Below are 15,033 nucleotides of genomic sequence, written 5' to 3' on the forward strand. Positions count from 1 at the left end.
CTATAAGTACTTGTACGGGTTCATAATTCCCTGCGGATCAAACTTGCTTTTGATATCTTTCATCAGCGCAATCTCCACCGCCGACTTGGAGTACCCGATGTAGTTTTTCTTCTGGAAGCCGAGGCCGTGCTCCGCCGAGATCGACCCGTGGTGGTCGCTGATCCACTGGTACACGTACGGCTCCAGACACTTCTCCACCGTCTTGTTGTACTCTCTCACCACCACGTTCACGTGGACGTTGCCGTCGCCGATGTGGCCGTAGCCAACAACGTCGACGACCGGCTTGGAAGCGTCGCTGAGCGAGCGCAGCCCGTGCTCGTCCAGTCTCGCCCGCAGAACCTCGATCAGGTCGTACATCACCGGCAGCGGCAGCGACACGTCGTACTTGTACACCCCGCCGTCCATGTTGGAAGCCTCGCTGATGCCTTCTCTCCAGGTCCACAGCGTTCTGAGCTGCGACTCGTCCTGCGACACCACGCCGTCCGCGACCGTGCCGTCCTCCATGATCGACTCCAGAAACGTCTCCAGCTTGGCGTCGTCGTGCTCTTTGCACGAGCCGGACGTCTCGATCAGCACGTAGAACGGATACTCGGGCACGTCGACGTCCGGGTCGTCCTGGGCGAGCGGGTGCGGCGTCTTGAGGAACCGCTTGGCCTGCCACTGCGACTGCCTGTCCATGAACTCAAACGCGGACAGCACCTCGCACAGCTCCGCCCTGGCTCTTTTGAACGTGCTCTGCACAGCCTCGTACGACTCGAGCCCGAGAAACGCAATGTTGACCGCCTTGGGCCGCGCCGGACACAGGATCGACACGCCCGTGATCACGCCGAGCGTGCCCTCCGAGCCGATAAACAGCTGCTTCAGGTCGTAGCCCGTGTTGTCCTTGCGCAGAGCGTTCATGCTGTCGTAGACGGTGCCGTCTGGCAGCACCACCTCCAGACCGAGCACGGAGCCGTGCAGCGAGCCGTACCTCAGCAGCCGCAGGCCGCCCGCGTTGGCCGCGACGTTGCCGCCGATGTGGCACGAGCCCTTTGCGCCCAGGTCCAGCGGGAAGATGTAGCCGTTCTCGGCCAGAAAGTTGTCGGCATTTTCCAGAATCACGCCTGCGTCCGCTTTCAAAATACCCGACGTGTGGTCGAACGAGCGGATCTTGTTCATCCCGCTCAGCGACAGCACGATCTCGTCGAAAACGGGCACAGACCCGCCCACAAGCCCCGTGTTGCCGCCCTGGGGCACCAGCGCCAGCCGGTGCTCGTGGCAGTACTTCACGATCTCCGACACCTGCTGCGTGGTCTTGGGCTTCACACACAGCGACGACTGGCCGCGGTACTTGCGCATCTGGTCCTCGTTGTAGAACAGCAGGTCGTCCTGGTCGGTCACGACGGCGGCCTCGCCGACCACAGACTTGAAGAAGTCGACGGTCTGCGGCGTGATCTTGCCGAAGTCCAGCCGCTTCACCTGCGGATACGACTCCGCGGTCAGACGGACGGTGGACGAGCGACGCAGCAGCGCGCCAGCGAGCCCGGCAACGCGCGCTTTCGAGACTCTCTGCAGCATCAGCATTGTTTGTTGGAGAAATATTCCAGCGAGCCAGACTTTTCACTCCCCATGACATAAGCAGCGCGTAAGCACAGCGCCGGAGCACTGCCAAAGTCCGGCGCGAGCACCGCCGTCTGGTGCGAGGTGTGCACGAGCGCAGGCAGGGCCACCGTTTCTCCGGGACGTGCTACCTCTTTCTTTTGTCTCTGAGTCATCCCGGCGAAATGGAGCACGCCCGTCTGCCTAGCCATAAAACACGCGGCCCAGCCACCAGCCCGGCCGCAGGATCTCACCGGCCATATTTCTCGCTGCCCCCCGGGCCCCGCAACGTTGCTACAAATCTGCAAAAATCTATTATTCTGCTGCTCGCCAAAAATCCGTGACCCTGTCGGAGTAACAGTGGAAAAAAATTTAGGGGCTAGATAAGAGGGGCTACACAATAAAAAGTTAGCGATCTTGTTGGACCTGTTTATTTCCCGCGTAAAACAAACGATGGACGCCGGCGACACAAGCTTCGGGACTGCCACCGCGGCCAGCTCGCTCACGTCGTCCAAGTTCAACTCCCCGATGATCATGTCGAGGGCCTCGTCCTCGTCCGCGTTGACGTCCGCCATCTCCATCCCTGGGCAGACCATGAATTTGCACGTGGTGAATAGCAACGGATCGGAGCAGAGCCAGCTGAACCTGCTGCCCTCCAAGGGCGACACGGGCAGCGAGGCTCTGAAGCTGGCTATCATCTGCGTGGGGCTTCCAGCCACCGGCAAATCGTACATCACGAGGAAGCTACAGCGATATCTCAACTGGATGCAGTACAACACAAAAATTTTCAACGTGGGCAACACGCGGCGCCAGAGAAACGCCAAGCCCAGCGGGTATCCTGTCCGGGGCCCGACGCTCCACAAGACGAGCCATGACGCCAACTTTTTCGATCATTCCAACAAGGACTCCTTCCTCCAGAGAGAACAGTGGGCCCGCGAGACGCTCGACGACATGATCCAGTTCCTGCTGGTCGACCAGGGCAACGTTGGCATTTTCGACGCTACTAATACAACGAAGGCGCGCAGATCGTGGATCATCGAAACGATCACCAAGCGCACCGAGGGCGCCGTGAAAATTCTGTTTCTGGAGAGCATCTGCACGGACCAGGAGCTGATCGAGAAGAATATCCGTCTGAAGCTGAGTGGGCCAGATTATAAGGACATGGATAGAGACCTGGCGTTAAACGACTTTCGCAATCGACTCAAGAACTACCAGGCCGTGTACGAAACCATCGACGAGGAGGAAGAGCTGGAGAACGAAAAATACGACATCCAGTACGTGAAGATCATAAACGCCGGAAAGAAGGTTGTCTCGTACAACATCAGCGGCTATCTTTCGTCGCAGTGCGTTTTCTTCCTTTTGAACTTCAACTTGTCTGATCGGCAGATCTGGCTGACTGTCAACGGCGAGTCCGAGTTCAATGCGGCCAACAGAAAGGGCGGCGACTCCAAGCTAACCAAGAGAGGCGAGCAATTCGCTAGAGCACTGCCAAAGTTCATTTGCAAGAAGAGACAGGAATTCAAGCTCCGCCACCTTAATAAAGAATACGTGAACGACGAGTTCTCGTTTCACACAAAACCGCAACTAGAGCAGGAATTCAATATCTGGACGTCAAATCTCAAGCGCACGCTGCAGACAGCCTCGTACTTTCCACAGGAGAAGGATGGAGGCGATTTCCATTTCATGTCGTTCCGGATGCTGAACGACCTGGGTTGCGGCTCGCTGGACTCCATCACCGAGGAGGAGTACAGAACCAAGTACGTGGACGAGTACAGGTCGCAAATGGCGGAGAAACTGACCTATAGATATCCAGGGCTCGGGGGAGAGTCGTATCTGGACGTGATATCAAGGCTGCGGCCGATGATCGTGGAGCTGGAGCGCTTGCGCGACAACGTTCTGATCATTTCGCACAGAGTGATTACGAGGGTATTACTTTGCTATTTCATGAATCTGAACAAAGAGATGCTGACCGAGTTGGACGTCCAGCATGGCTACGTATACTGCATAGAGCCCAAGCCGTATGGGCTGGATCTCAAGATATGGCAGTACGACGAGATAACCGACGATTTCTACGAAGTGGACGAGATTGAGCTGATGAAGAAGAAGCGAAAACGGGTGTCCATCTCCATTGGCAGCAATTTCAGACCGATTTTCAAGAAAACTGTCTCGCCAGACTCGTCGATCAGCTCGTCTGAGTGCTCCAGCTCATCGGAAGAGGAAGAAGACGGTGTGCGCCACAGGGAGCCCAATATTTGCCGTGGCACGGACGGCACAGAGCCCGAGTCCTACGAGTTCTCCAAGAATCACTCTGATACAGCATCGGAGGACCTAGACACCGTCATAATGGACGAGAGGTCTCCCCAAGACCAGGATATAGAACGCCAGGTCGACGAGATCCTCAAAAACGAAAAACTGGTCGGGCTCCTTCGGGAGAAGCTGCAGACCCTCGCTTTATAGATTTAATCAATAATTTATTTCATTTAAATTTATTTTGAAATATTGCATTAATTTATTCTTTATGGCACATTGGGTTGACGTGGGAGCCACGCTCTCGCAGCTGGCGGAAGCAGACACCGACAAGCTGCTGGCGTCAAGAGAGAGCAACATTGGCCTAGGAGTGACCCCCAAAGACCAGGTGCGCAAGTTCTACGAGCAGAGTTCAGACAACAAGACACTGGAGTCCAAGGCCTGGCTCAGCGACCCGCATTTCTTCCATACCGTGCACATCAGTAGTCTGGCGCTAATGAAGATGAGTCTCCATGCACGCTCGGGCGGGTCCATCGAGATCATGGGCATGATGACGGGCAAGATCTTCGACGGCAACATCGTTGTGCTGGACAGCTATCCTCTGCCCGTCCAGGGAACCGAGAGCCGCGTGAACCCGCTCAACGAGGCGTACGAGTTCATGTTGCAATTTTTGGAGCAGCAAAAGAAGCAGTGCAATCGGTCGGAGAACATTGTTGGCTGGTACCACTCCCACCCTGGCTTTGGCTGCTGGCTGTCTGGAATAGATGTCAAGACGCAGGAACTGAACCAGGGGTTCCAGGATCCGTACGTTGCCGTCGTGATCGACCCCGAGAAGTCGCGGAAGCAGGGACTTGTGGACATCGGAGCGTTCCGCACGTACTACCCTGAGCATCGTGCGGTATTGGAGACGCAGCAACCGAGATCTGCCAAACGCGACCTAGGCCACCACGGCGACAAGTACTACTCCTTGGACGTGAGCATCTTCAAGTCCGACAAGGACGAGCAGGTTTTCGAGAGCCTAAATTCAAAGTTCTGGTACAAAGATCTGGTGCAGGCGCCGGAGCAGGACCAGGTGCTGGAGATAAATAAAATCAGCAACGTCTCGAAAGAAATCAGTCGACTAAAGCCTGTTCTGAAAAAGAACGCGGGGCCGCCGAACTCGGCGAGCTCGACAGGAGCCCCGGAGACCATGCTGCATCGCTGTGAATCGGAGAAAGTGTCGAAGACCGAGGAGCAGGCCAGGAACATTGGCCTGATGCTCAACTCGCTTGCCATGACCGAATACGATCGCATCTTGAAAACGGAGGTCGCTCGTGTCCGCAGGTAGCCGCTATCCCTGCTCCTCCTGGAACCTGCGGATCTCGTCTTTGCTGATCTGCGCTGCCTTGACGATGTTGTGGAACGTGGCCTGCAGCGTCTCGCTCTTGATCTTCTGCGAGTCCGGCTGCTGCCTCTTGATGTTCATCTTGTCGAAGTTCTCCATCAGCTGCGAGTCGGTCGAGTTGCCATGGAAAATGAAATCCTCCTCTCCCTCCTCGAAGCTCGAGTCGCTCGCCTCGCGCAGCTCGTGCAGTTTCTGGAGCTTGTTGCGGATAAGCACGAGCCGGAACGCTTTGCGCAGCTTGTCCTGAGCGTTGAAGCCCTCGCGGATGTTTCCGATGATGTTGGCCTCGTTCTCGGGCTTCTGCTTGGCCAGATGCGAGAGAATCCACGGGTGCTGCAACAGCTGCGCCGCAGACGGCCTGCGCCGGTTGTCGATGTCCAGGCTCTTGAGAATGAAGTCCTTCGCGCTGTCGGAAATATGCTGCCAGTACTTGTGGTGGAATACCACGAAGTTGTTGCTGCGCACCTCGTCGAGAAACTCCTCCGGCGTCTCGGCCCGGATCGGCGAGTAGCCGCCGATCAGAATGAACGTAACGATCCCCAAAGACCATATGTCGCAGGACCTGGTGTAGCCGCCTTTTCCCAGCCCGTACAGCTCGCCGTAGCCCTCGGACGCGTAGATCTCGGGCGCAATGTACCCGTACGAGCCGGCCACGCCGGTGATTTTCTCCGTCGTTTCCTCTTCCAGCTGTCTCGAGACACCAAAGTCTGCCAGCACCACGGGCGACTGCTCGTCCGGCGTGAGGTACAGCACGTTCTCAGGCTTGATGTCTCTGTGGACAATGCCGTGGCTGTGCAGGTAATCGACCGCCGTGAGCAGCTGGTAGACGATGTTGCAGGCGTCGGACTCGGTGAAGGAAGTCTTCTGGATGAGTCTGTCGAACAGCTCGCCTCCGGTGGCCAGCTGGGTCACGATGTAGAAATTGTGCTTTGTTTCGAACCAGTCCAGCAGCCGGACGATGTGGTCGTGCCGGATCGTCTGGAGAACCTTGATTTCGCGCAGAACGGCGTCCAGATGGCCATTGAGCCTCGACTTGAGAATGATCTTGACGGCGACGGGCTCGCGGGTCTTCTTCACGACGGCTTTTCGCACGGTGCCGAACGAGCCCGCGCCGAGGGTTTCCAGGAACTCGTACTGTCTTTTCTTGTCAGAGTGCGGGAGCTTGTCAAACAGCCTGTCCATACTAAATAACTGCTAATTAAGTATTTTTGGAAACTCCGTAGCACACAAAAAATATCTCGCGTCGTTTGCAGCTCTCAGTCTCGAACCATCGCACCCTTTTGTTGCCATTGAGTGCTCGTGCTTTGTTTGGAACGCTTGCTTGCTAAGCTGCGCCGTCGACTTAGCCCCTGCTCAGCCACGCTCCGAATTTCGCTCGACTTTTTTTTTCCAGCTATGGACCGTCTAGTGTCTGCGTTCCAGTTCGAGCGGCTGCTCAGTTCCGACTCCCAGCTCAAGACCATCGCGCTGCTGGGCACGATAGGCGGCCGCGCCGCGATTTTGCAGCTCGAAAAGTCGCATTTCGACACCGCCAGCCTGCCACGCCTGCCCGTCCAGGAAATTCGCGAAATAGCGTCCAATGACGTCTACCACTGGGCCATGACCACGCTGCAGCAGTCTGCGGACCGCGACCCGGCAGCCAAGCTCAACCTCATCTACCCGGCATCAGAGACCCACATCCGAAAGTACGAGAAGCCGGTCTTGCACATTGTGCGCGAAACCCCAGAGCTGTACCGCAGCGTCGTGCTGCCCTATATAGAGACTATGCGTGGAGACGTCATCAAATGGGTGCGCAACATTCTGTACGAGGGGGCCGAGGCCGACCGTGTCGTCGTCAAGAACGACGATTTCGTGCTTCTTCCAGACATGAAATGGGACGGCACGACGCTCGAGTCGCTGTATCTCTGCTGCATCGTCTACCGCGACGACATCGCGTCGATCAGAGACCTCAACGAGACGCACATCCCGTACCTGGAGCGCATCGCGGGCACGCTGAGGACGGAGATCCCGCGCCGCTACAGCGTCGCGGGCGACCAGCTCCGCATTTTCGTGCACTACCAGCCGTCGTACTACCACTTCCACCTCCACGTCGTCAACACGGCCTACCACGGGCTGGGCGAGTCGATTCTGGCCGGAAGAGCCATTCTGCTCGAGGAGGTGATCGACACGCTGCGGTTTCTGGGGCCTGAGGGCTACCAACGGCGCACGCTCACCTACGCGATCAACGAGTCGCACAAGCTCTGGGAGCTGGGCCTCAACAGGTCTGCTACGTAGAAACTACGAAGGTGTGAGGGTGCTGGTGCAAGATGTACACCACATCCCCAAATTATCTTTTTCCATGTGGCGTAAACACAGAGAGGTGGAAGAATAGCACTTCGGAACCTCTGGCCTAGTAGACACTGTTTTCGCCGCTATCGCACGCCCGGACCTCGAAAAATGGGAAAGAAAGGGTACCAGCAGCCAAGCGTATGTTTTTTTTGGATTTTATTTACGGCTAACCAGAACAGGAAATGTCCCAGGTGAACGATTTCATCTTTGGCACTGAGGGCTACCAGAGTCTGCAGCAGCGGCCGTCGCTGCTCAGGACGCTGACCGGTTTACGAAAGTCGCCGATGGACAACCCGTACGTGAGCGTCGACAGCCAGAAGGTGTTTGGGGCCTCGTTCTCTCATCTGGACCTCGGTGCGCCTGATGCCCTGAAGCGCACCGCGTCGCCGGACTCGCGGTCGGTCCATTCGAACGGCTCGACCAAGTCTCCACGTCCGAGCCTGAACCTGTCCAAGGCTAGGAAAACGAGCGACTCGTCGAACAAGATCGACGACGACGCCGATTGGAACGACGACATCGACGATCTGGCCACTCCCTCGCCCCAGGACGCCAAACCGCAATTTTACCCCGACATCTCGGATCTCAAGCTGCAGGACTCTCCGAGGGACAGCCCCACGGTGCCCACGGAGCCGCCGCTTGCGACACAGCAGCCGGCGCAGTTTCTGCGCCCAGACTACGAACGCATCATGAAAGACCCCTTCGTCATACTCGAAAGGCCCGGCAGCCAGTCCAAATACAGCAAAATCGTCAAGGCCCTCAAAAACCAGCCGTTTGATATGGCCGAGCTCCGCAAGCAAACATGGAGCGGCATTCCCGCTACGCTGCGACCGCTCGTTTGGCCGGTGCTTCTTGGGTACCTCCCGGTCAACAGCGCCACCAGGGAGGCTGTACTGAGGCGGAAACGGAAAGAATACACCAACAGCATGACACAGCTCTTCCGAGTGGAAAAAGACCAGGCCGTGTGGCACCAGATCTCCATCGACATCCCGCGGACGAATCCCACCATCAAACTGTACTCGTTCGAGTCCACACAGCGATCACTAGAAAAAGTCCTGTATCTATGGGCGGTCAGACACCCTGCGAGCGGCTATGTGCAGGGGATCAACGATCTGGCCACCCCGTTCTACCAGATATTTCTCTCTGCGTATTTGTGCGACCACGTTGACATGGAGGCGTTCAACACCAACCAGCTGCCGCAGGAGCTGATCAACTGCATTGAGGCAGACACTTACTGGTGTCTCACAAAGGTGCTGGACACTATTCAGGACAATTACATCCACGAGCAGCCGGGGATAATCCGCCAAGTGTCCGAGCTGCGAGACCTCGTGAAACGAGACGAGCCGTACCTGGCTGAGCATTTCGAGCGGGAAGGAATCGACTTCATCCAGTTCTCGTTCCGCTGGATGAACTGCATGCTGATGCGCGAGCTCCGAATGGACCTGATCGTGCGAATGTGGGACACATATCTATCATGCTATCCGACAGGCTTCAACCAGTTCCATGTCTACGTTTGCTGCGCTTTTCTGCGGCGTTTCAGCGAGCAGCTACTGGAAATGGACTTCCAGGATATCATCATGTTTCTCCAGGACACGTCCAAAACCGACGACTGGACGGAGGCGGACGTCGAGATGATGCTCAGCGAAGCGTTTGTGTGGCAGTCGCTCTACGAGAACGCCACTGCTCATTTCAGAACGTAATATACAGAAGAACCTATTTTCTCTCCATTTTCTCCTTACACCTTCTTGCTGCGCTTGGCGCTCTCCAACAGGTTATCCAGAACCATCGCCACGGTCATGGGCCCGACTCCGCCAGGGACCGGGGTGATTTTCGAGGCCTTTTCTTTGCACGAGGCAAAGTCGACGTCTCCGCACATTCTCTGGCCCGTCTTCCGCGTCGCGTCCGGAACGTAGTTCGTCCCCACGTCTATAATCACACAGCCCTGCTTGACCATGTCGCCGGTGATGAAGCCGGCACGGCCAACTGCGCTGACAATAATATCTGCGTTCGAACAGTAGAACTTGAGCTGCTCTGGGCTCGTTTTCGAGTGGACCACGGTAACGGTTCCGCCCGCCTTCTCCAGCAGCTTCGAGAGCGGACCTCCGACAATGTCCGACCTGCCGCAAACCACCACGTTCTTGCCCGCGATCTCTACCTGCTCGTGCTTCAATAAGTACATGATTCCCTTTGGCGTGCACGGAATGAACTTTGCAGCAGCATTTTTCTTGAAAATGGCCGCCAGATTGAGTTCCGAGAAGCCATCTATGTCCTTTTCCTGCTTCACGGCGTTGGTGATCCGCTCCTCGTCCAAATGAGCAGGAAGCGGGAGCTGCACCAGTATCCCGTGCACAGACGGGTCCTCGTTCAGCTCGTTTATGCGAGCCAACAGGTCTGCTTCTGAAACGTCATCGGGGAGTTTTTGCAACGACCCGTCGATGCCCACCTCCTGGCACGACTTGAGCTTCATCTTGACGTAGGTGGACGAGTCTGGACGGTCTCCAACCTGGATGATCACGAGCCGCGGCGCAAACGACGGATCCTGGGCCTTGAGATCTCTGATCTCAGCCGCAATGGACGCACGCAACTCGCTGCTGATGGCTCTGCCGTCAATGATGGACATGTTTGTACGAGGACATTTTTTTTCCACGTGAATATATTTTTTGCAAAATGTTGGCTCGCGGTGCGCGGCGGGTGGTCGGTGCGCGGTGTGATAGTATATGTGCCCCGCGGTGCGCCTGGGAGACGGGGCCCAGCAAAGCGTTTGGCACGGCCAGCGACAGTTGCCCGCTCGTGTTCCACCGACGGTGTGCCCATTGTGAGGCGAGCCGAAACAGCCGTGCGTCTTGTGGCCTGTTTCAGACGGTATTGTTCCGGGCATTGACGTCGTGGACAGCAGCAATTAGATTCCCGTATTAGGAAGGACCGACCGTCTGGAGCCTGTGCCAGACAATAGACAGATTCCATGTTCGGGCGAATTAAAGAAAAACTAGCGCAGGCGATTTGATCCGTGGCCCTAAAAGTCGACAATTCTCGCCGAATTAAGCAAAATGGGCGCAGATACTGCCAAATTCTTGCCCCTTTGAAAATCACAAAGGCCAAAAAAAGTCGTTCAAAAATTCAAAAGAAATCGGTATATCAAATCTCTCGTGCCTATGATCCTGTGTCATGCAGCAGCAAGACCAGGACAACCCCACGCCGCGCCAGGCGTCTCCGCTGAGGAGAGTGCTCAATAGTACGTCCGACTCCGAACAGCAGCCCGCTCCGAACCAGTCCCAGGAGGTGTTGTCGCAACTGCTGGGCTTCAAAGTGGAATCGTGGCCTCACTCCCAGGAACAGCTGGATTTGGTGATCCAACTCAAGATCGAACAAGAGCGCACCAAGTACGAGCAACAGAAATCCAGGAACCTGGCGATGGCAATGGAATTGCTCAACACAGCGCGACAAACAGGGATTCCTCCGGAATTGATTCCATTTCTGTATGCCAACCTTTCCCCCGAGGAAATCAAGGAACGCATTGACATGGTGCTCAAATATCCGCTTCAGCCACAGGGATACCAGACCCCTGGCCAGCGTGCCGACGAATCGCCCGTGCGAGCATTCTCCCACCGGCGGTCGTATACCGCGTCGTCTGCCGCGTCGTCTGCTGGCGGCGCCACATCTGTGTGGAGGGTGAACCTGCCACAACAACAGCAGTTCCAGTTCCACCACTGGTCCGGGCCCGGCGCTGGCCCCATGCCCTCCAAGGGCTCCTCTGTAGATACCGCGGCGTCCTCGACAGCGGCGTCCTCGAACGCCGCATCTGTCAACCAACAGACATACCCAGACACGCCCTCTGCGCCGTCGACATCGTCGCCGACATCCACCCACAAGCGGAAATATTCCGACCCTGTGGCACCCACGCACCAGCGTCAGCCGTCGTCGCCCACCAAGACGCGCAGCGTATCACTCGACAAGCGACAAGCTGCGCAAAACCCCCTTGCATCGCCCTACGTTTACAGAGACCCGGCCCACGGCGTGCCGTCGTACCCTCCACACCAACCGGGGGTAGCCGGTGTGTCCCGGTTCCCGCAACCAGGCTCGCCGTACCCGTCGCGCCAACACCCCCCACCATACTATTATACTTCGCCGTACCATCAGCAGGCATACCAGTTCCCTGCGTCTAAACCGCAGGAGCCCGTGCTTCCACCGCTAAGGCCGCCGGAGCCAGACGATAAGTTGAAAAGCAAGTTCCTTATCAACACTCCTAGAAATCCGCCCAAGTGATACCCGTGTTCAGCCGCAACACTAGCATATTTATATAATAAATTTACAGCATTTATTAAATCGTGCGGGAATGTCCCGCTTAGAATCTGCTCCCGTCCCACATAAAATCGGAAGTTTGCCGTCTACGTCCTATTCTATCAGAACGTTTTTTTTTTTTTTTTTTGTCACTATATCTACCCACCCCGATGACATGAGAGGTATCAGATTTCTTTGAGAGCCTGGAAAATGACAACTGATTCCGATACAGATGACGTGTCCAATCAGATGCCGCCAGGCGTACCCCACACGATCCTCACTAAGCGCGAAAGAACGTTCATGGTCGGCCTGCTATCTCTGATCGGTATTGCATCTGCGATAAGCATGTCTATTTACTGGGTTGCACTGACAGAAATGAAGCGAAAATTCAGAGTCACTGAGGAGCAGATTAATCTCACCGTGGTGGCGTATTTGATCCTGCAATCTTTGTCACCGGTGGTTTTCTCTTCTGCAACCGATTACGTTGGTAGACGGCCGGTGGTGCTTGTGTGCTTGATCGGCGGTTTCGCAGTGAACATAGCTCTTGCTGTTTCGGACGCATATTGGATGATCATATTTTTCCGCTGTCTGTTGGCCACCTTTGTGTCGCCGCTGATTAGTATCGTCTCCTCCATCGTCAGCGACTTTACCACCAGAAAAGACCGTGGTGGCTACAACGGAACCGTGAACGGGTTTCTGCTGGTGGGCCAAGGCTTCGCGCCCTTTTTCGGTGCTCTGGTGGACAGCGCGTGGGATTGGAGAGCCATATTTTATTTCTGCGCCATAATCGACGGCGTGCTTGTGCTTATCGTGTTTGTCTTTCTTCCAGAAACGAAACGGAGCATTGTCGGAAACATGTCAGTTAAGCCGGACCGCTGGTACCACCGCGCTCCTATACTGCTCTACTTTGGCAAGAGACTGTCCGACACGTCGAAAAGCACTGTTGAGCACATCGAGCTTCCAACATACAACCCGCTTAGAACAGTTCTGATTGCCCGGTACCCCCAAGTGGCCATGGTTCTACTTCCAAGCTCTGTGATGTTTGCCACATTGACCATCTCGCAAGCCTCACTCTCCACACAGCTTTCCGAGTCCTATGGCTACTCGACCCTGAAAGTGGGAATTTGCTTTTTTGCTCCCGGGGTGGCTACAATTCTTGGAGCCATTACTAGCGGCAAGATTTTAGACCGTACCTACAACAACCTCCGCGAGAAGCAACTGAAGTCTGACAGTTCCAAGCCAGTCAACATCATCAGGGCTAGAGTGCAGTATTATTTCATTCCATCGCTCGTTTGTGCAGCTGCTGCTGTGGTGTTTGGGTGGTGCATCCAGAAAAAAGAAAACGTGGCCATCATTCTTGTCATGTCATTTCTGATCCCTTTCTCAACCATGTTTCCAATGAATGCCGTTCCCACGCTGCTGATCGATATGTTTCCAGGACAAGCCGGCTCTGTTGCGTCGCTCAACAATTTAGGACGCTGTGGTATGGCTACCATTTTCATGGCATGTCTGTCCAAGATGATCAATGCCATGAAGCTGGGCGGTACCTACACGCTGATGGCGGGGCTCGTAATGCTTGGAAACATCTCTGTGTACGCTCTTCTTGCAAGGAGCTCGAGAATCCTAGCGGATGTTGAAAGACGCAAACAGGAGCTCGAAAGTAAGTAATACGTACTTCTCGGCTGGAGGAAAAAAGGATGTTGTCAGCTGTAGTAGCCGCCATTGTGCATGTTTATGAATGATGATCACGTCGCCAGTTGTGCCAGTAGCACAGGATAATACCCAACATGCAGCTAATAGTGTGAATTATATGCAAAATAAATAAAAAAAAATAATATTAACCATAAATAAAAAAATACTCCATTAATGTCCAGCCACGCCCACGGCGACTCGATAAAACTGCTGACATTCAACCTATGGGGCCTCAAATACGTCTCAAAGCAGCGCCGTGAACGTCTCACGACGTTTGCAAGTAGGCTTCGGAGCCAGCCCGACTACGACATCGTCGCCCTACAAGAGATCTGGACGGACGAGGACTGGAAATCAATTGTCGATCAGTGTCAGGACGTATACCCTTACACAAGAAGATTCTCCTCCGGGATTATCTCAGGCCCTGGCCTGGCGATTCTTTCCAAAGTGCCAATAAAACGGACGTTTTTGTACCGTTTCCCTGTCAATGGAACGCCCACAGCTGTTCACAGAGGCGACTGGTATGTCGGAAAGTCTGTTGCCGTGACGTTGCTGGAACCGCTCTACGAAGGTGCTTCGCCAGTAGCGCTTCTGAACTCTCACATGCACGCACCTTACGCCCTTACTGGCAGCGCTGCATACGCCTGTGTCAGAGCGTGCCAGGCCTGGGATATCGCGTCTGTTGCTCAGACGTATAGCGAGGCCGGCTACGCAGTGATTCTGGTGGGCGATCTCAACTCGCGACCAGGATCGTTACCTTATAGAATCATGCAGTCTGAAGCAGGCCTCACTGACAGCTGGGAAGAAATCCACGGTCCCACCGATGCTGACAAATTGCGCCAAATGTCGCCGGAGGACCAGATCAAACTTGGAGGAGCCACCTGCGACTCCACGCTCAACACATGGCGCGCAGATAGACGACCAGACGAGGCGTGTCGTTTGGACTACGCCCTCATAGATAACACTCGGCTCCGTGCTCTGGATGCGTCCGTGCAATTTACCGAAAAGATTCCTGGCGTGGGCTCCTACTCGGACCACTTTGCGTACTCGGCGACGTTCAAGGTTCTTGCAAAGTCTGCCACAGTCCCGTCGAGACCCCCAAAGTCCGGGAGGTTGGAAATTTACCAAGAGCTTACAGATTTGGTGGCAGAATATTTGGCCTCCAAAAATTCGTGGCAGAGCTCGCTTCTTCTTTTGCACTTCTGGCTCTCTGCGCTTGCATTCATTGCATTTCTGGCTGTCATCGTGGTCGTGTCGTTCGTTGCTCCTTGGGCGTCGATTGTCTTCCTCTTTTTTGGAGGCCTCGTGCTGGCTACCGGACTGCTGAGCGGCCAGATCGGATTTCTGTTCTGCAGATGTGAGCGCAGAGCCATGACGGAAATCATTCTACAAGTGGCAGACGCTACCCGCTCGCTACAGGACAATTGATATTATGAGCGGGATTATTCTCTCGATTATTTTCGCGTGCCTTGAAACAATATACCGGCTGTCCTGTTTAGGAAATACAATGTCGGAAGCCAAAAAATATCAGA

General features: G+C 55.3%; 10 protein-coding genes across 10 annotated transcripts; 7 read left to right on the forward strand and 3 right to left on the reverse strand.

The window, feature by feature from the left end:
* On the reverse strand, nt 1-1,563 carry KL911_004639 (uncharacterized protein; the record flags this gene model as incomplete). Its single annotated transcript, XM_043199952.1, has 1 exon — nt 1-1,563. One exon carries the CDS (start codon nt 1,561-1,563, stop codon nt 1-3), a length of 1,563 nt encoding a protein of 520 aa, XP_043052541.1.
* Nucleotides 1,564-2,031: 468 nt separating this feature from the next.
* KL911_004640 (uncharacterized protein) lies at nt 2,032-4,035 on the forward strand (the record flags this gene model as incomplete). Its single annotated transcript, XM_043199954.1, has 1 exon — nt 2,032-4,035. The coding sequence occupies one exon, from the start codon at nt 2,032-2,034 to the stop codon at nt 4,033-4,035; it is 2,004 nt and encodes a 667-aa protein (XP_043052542.1).
* Nucleotides 4,036-4,096: 61 nt separating this feature from the next.
* KL911_004641 (uncharacterized protein) lies at nt 4,097-5,152 on the forward strand (the record flags this gene model as incomplete). Its single annotated transcript, XM_043199955.1, has 1 exon — nt 4,097-5,152. One exon carries the CDS (start codon nt 4,097-4,099, stop codon nt 5,150-5,152), a length of 1,056 nt encoding a protein of 351 aa, XP_043052543.1.
* A 3-nt stretch (nt 5,153-5,155) lies between these two features.
* KL911_004642 (uncharacterized protein) lies at nt 5,156-6,391 on the reverse strand (the record flags this gene model as incomplete). Its single annotated transcript, XM_043199956.1, has 1 exon — nt 5,156-6,391. One exon carries the CDS (start codon nt 6,389-6,391, stop codon nt 5,156-5,158), a length of 1,236 nt encoding a protein of 411 aa, XP_043052544.1.
* A 213-nt stretch (nt 6,392-6,604) lies between these two features.
* KL911_004643 (uncharacterized protein) lies at nt 6,605-7,483 on the forward strand (the record flags this gene model as incomplete). The annotated part of the gene is made up of 1 exon (XM_043199957.1): nt 6,605-7,483. One exon carries the CDS (start codon nt 6,605-6,607, stop codon nt 7,481-7,483), a length of 879 nt encoding a protein of 292 aa, XP_043052545.1.
* Nucleotides 7,484-7,719: 236 nt separating this feature from the next.
* KL911_004644 (uncharacterized protein) lies at nt 7,720-9,234 on the forward strand (the record flags this gene model as incomplete). Its single annotated transcript, XM_043199958.1, has 1 exon — nt 7,720-9,234. The coding sequence occupies one exon, from the start codon at nt 7,720-7,722 to the stop codon at nt 9,232-9,234; it is 1,515 nt and encodes a 504-aa protein (XP_043052546.1).
* A 35-nt stretch (nt 9,235-9,269) lies between these two features.
* Nucleotides 9,270-10,412, reverse strand: KL911_004645 (uncharacterized protein; the record flags this gene model as incomplete). Its single annotated transcript, XM_043199959.1, has 1 exon — nt 9,270-10,412. The coding sequence occupies one exon, from the start codon at nt 10,410-10,412 to the stop codon at nt 9,270-9,272; it is 1,143 nt and encodes a 380-aa protein (XP_043052547.1).
* Nucleotides 10,413-10,699: 287 nt separating this feature from the next.
* Nucleotides 10,700-11,797, forward strand: KL911_004646 (uncharacterized protein; the record flags this gene model as incomplete). The annotated part of the gene is made up of 1 exon (XM_043199960.1): nt 10,700-11,797. The coding sequence occupies one exon, from the start codon at nt 10,700-10,702 to the stop codon at nt 11,795-11,797; it is 1,098 nt and encodes a 365-aa protein (XP_043052548.1).
* A 225-nt stretch (nt 11,798-12,022) lies between these two features.
* KL911_004647 (uncharacterized protein) lies at nt 12,023-13,480 on the forward strand (the record flags this gene model as incomplete). The annotated part of the gene is made up of 1 exon (XM_043199961.1): nt 12,023-13,480. The coding sequence occupies one exon, from the start codon at nt 12,023-12,025 to the stop codon at nt 13,478-13,480; it is 1,458 nt and encodes a 485-aa protein (XP_043052549.1).
* Nucleotides 13,481-13,678: 198 nt separating this feature from the next.
* KL911_004648 (uncharacterized protein) lies at nt 13,679-14,929 on the forward strand (the record flags this gene model as incomplete). Its single annotated transcript, XM_043199962.1, has 1 exon — nt 13,679-14,929. The coding sequence occupies one exon, from the start codon at nt 13,679-13,681 to the stop codon at nt 14,927-14,929; it is 1,251 nt and encodes a 416-aa protein (XP_043052550.1).
* Nucleotides 14,930-15,033: the final 104 nt, after the last annotated feature.

Source organism: Ogataea haglerorum, assembly GCF_019207285.1.
Source record: "Ogataea haglerorum isolate 81-453-3 chromosome Unknown 81-453-3_NODE_15_length_226208_cov_100.181872, whole genome shotgun sequence".
Lineage (NCBI taxonomy): Eukaryota > Fungi > Ascomycota > Pichiomycetes > Pichiales > Pichiaceae > Ogataea > Ogataea haglerorum.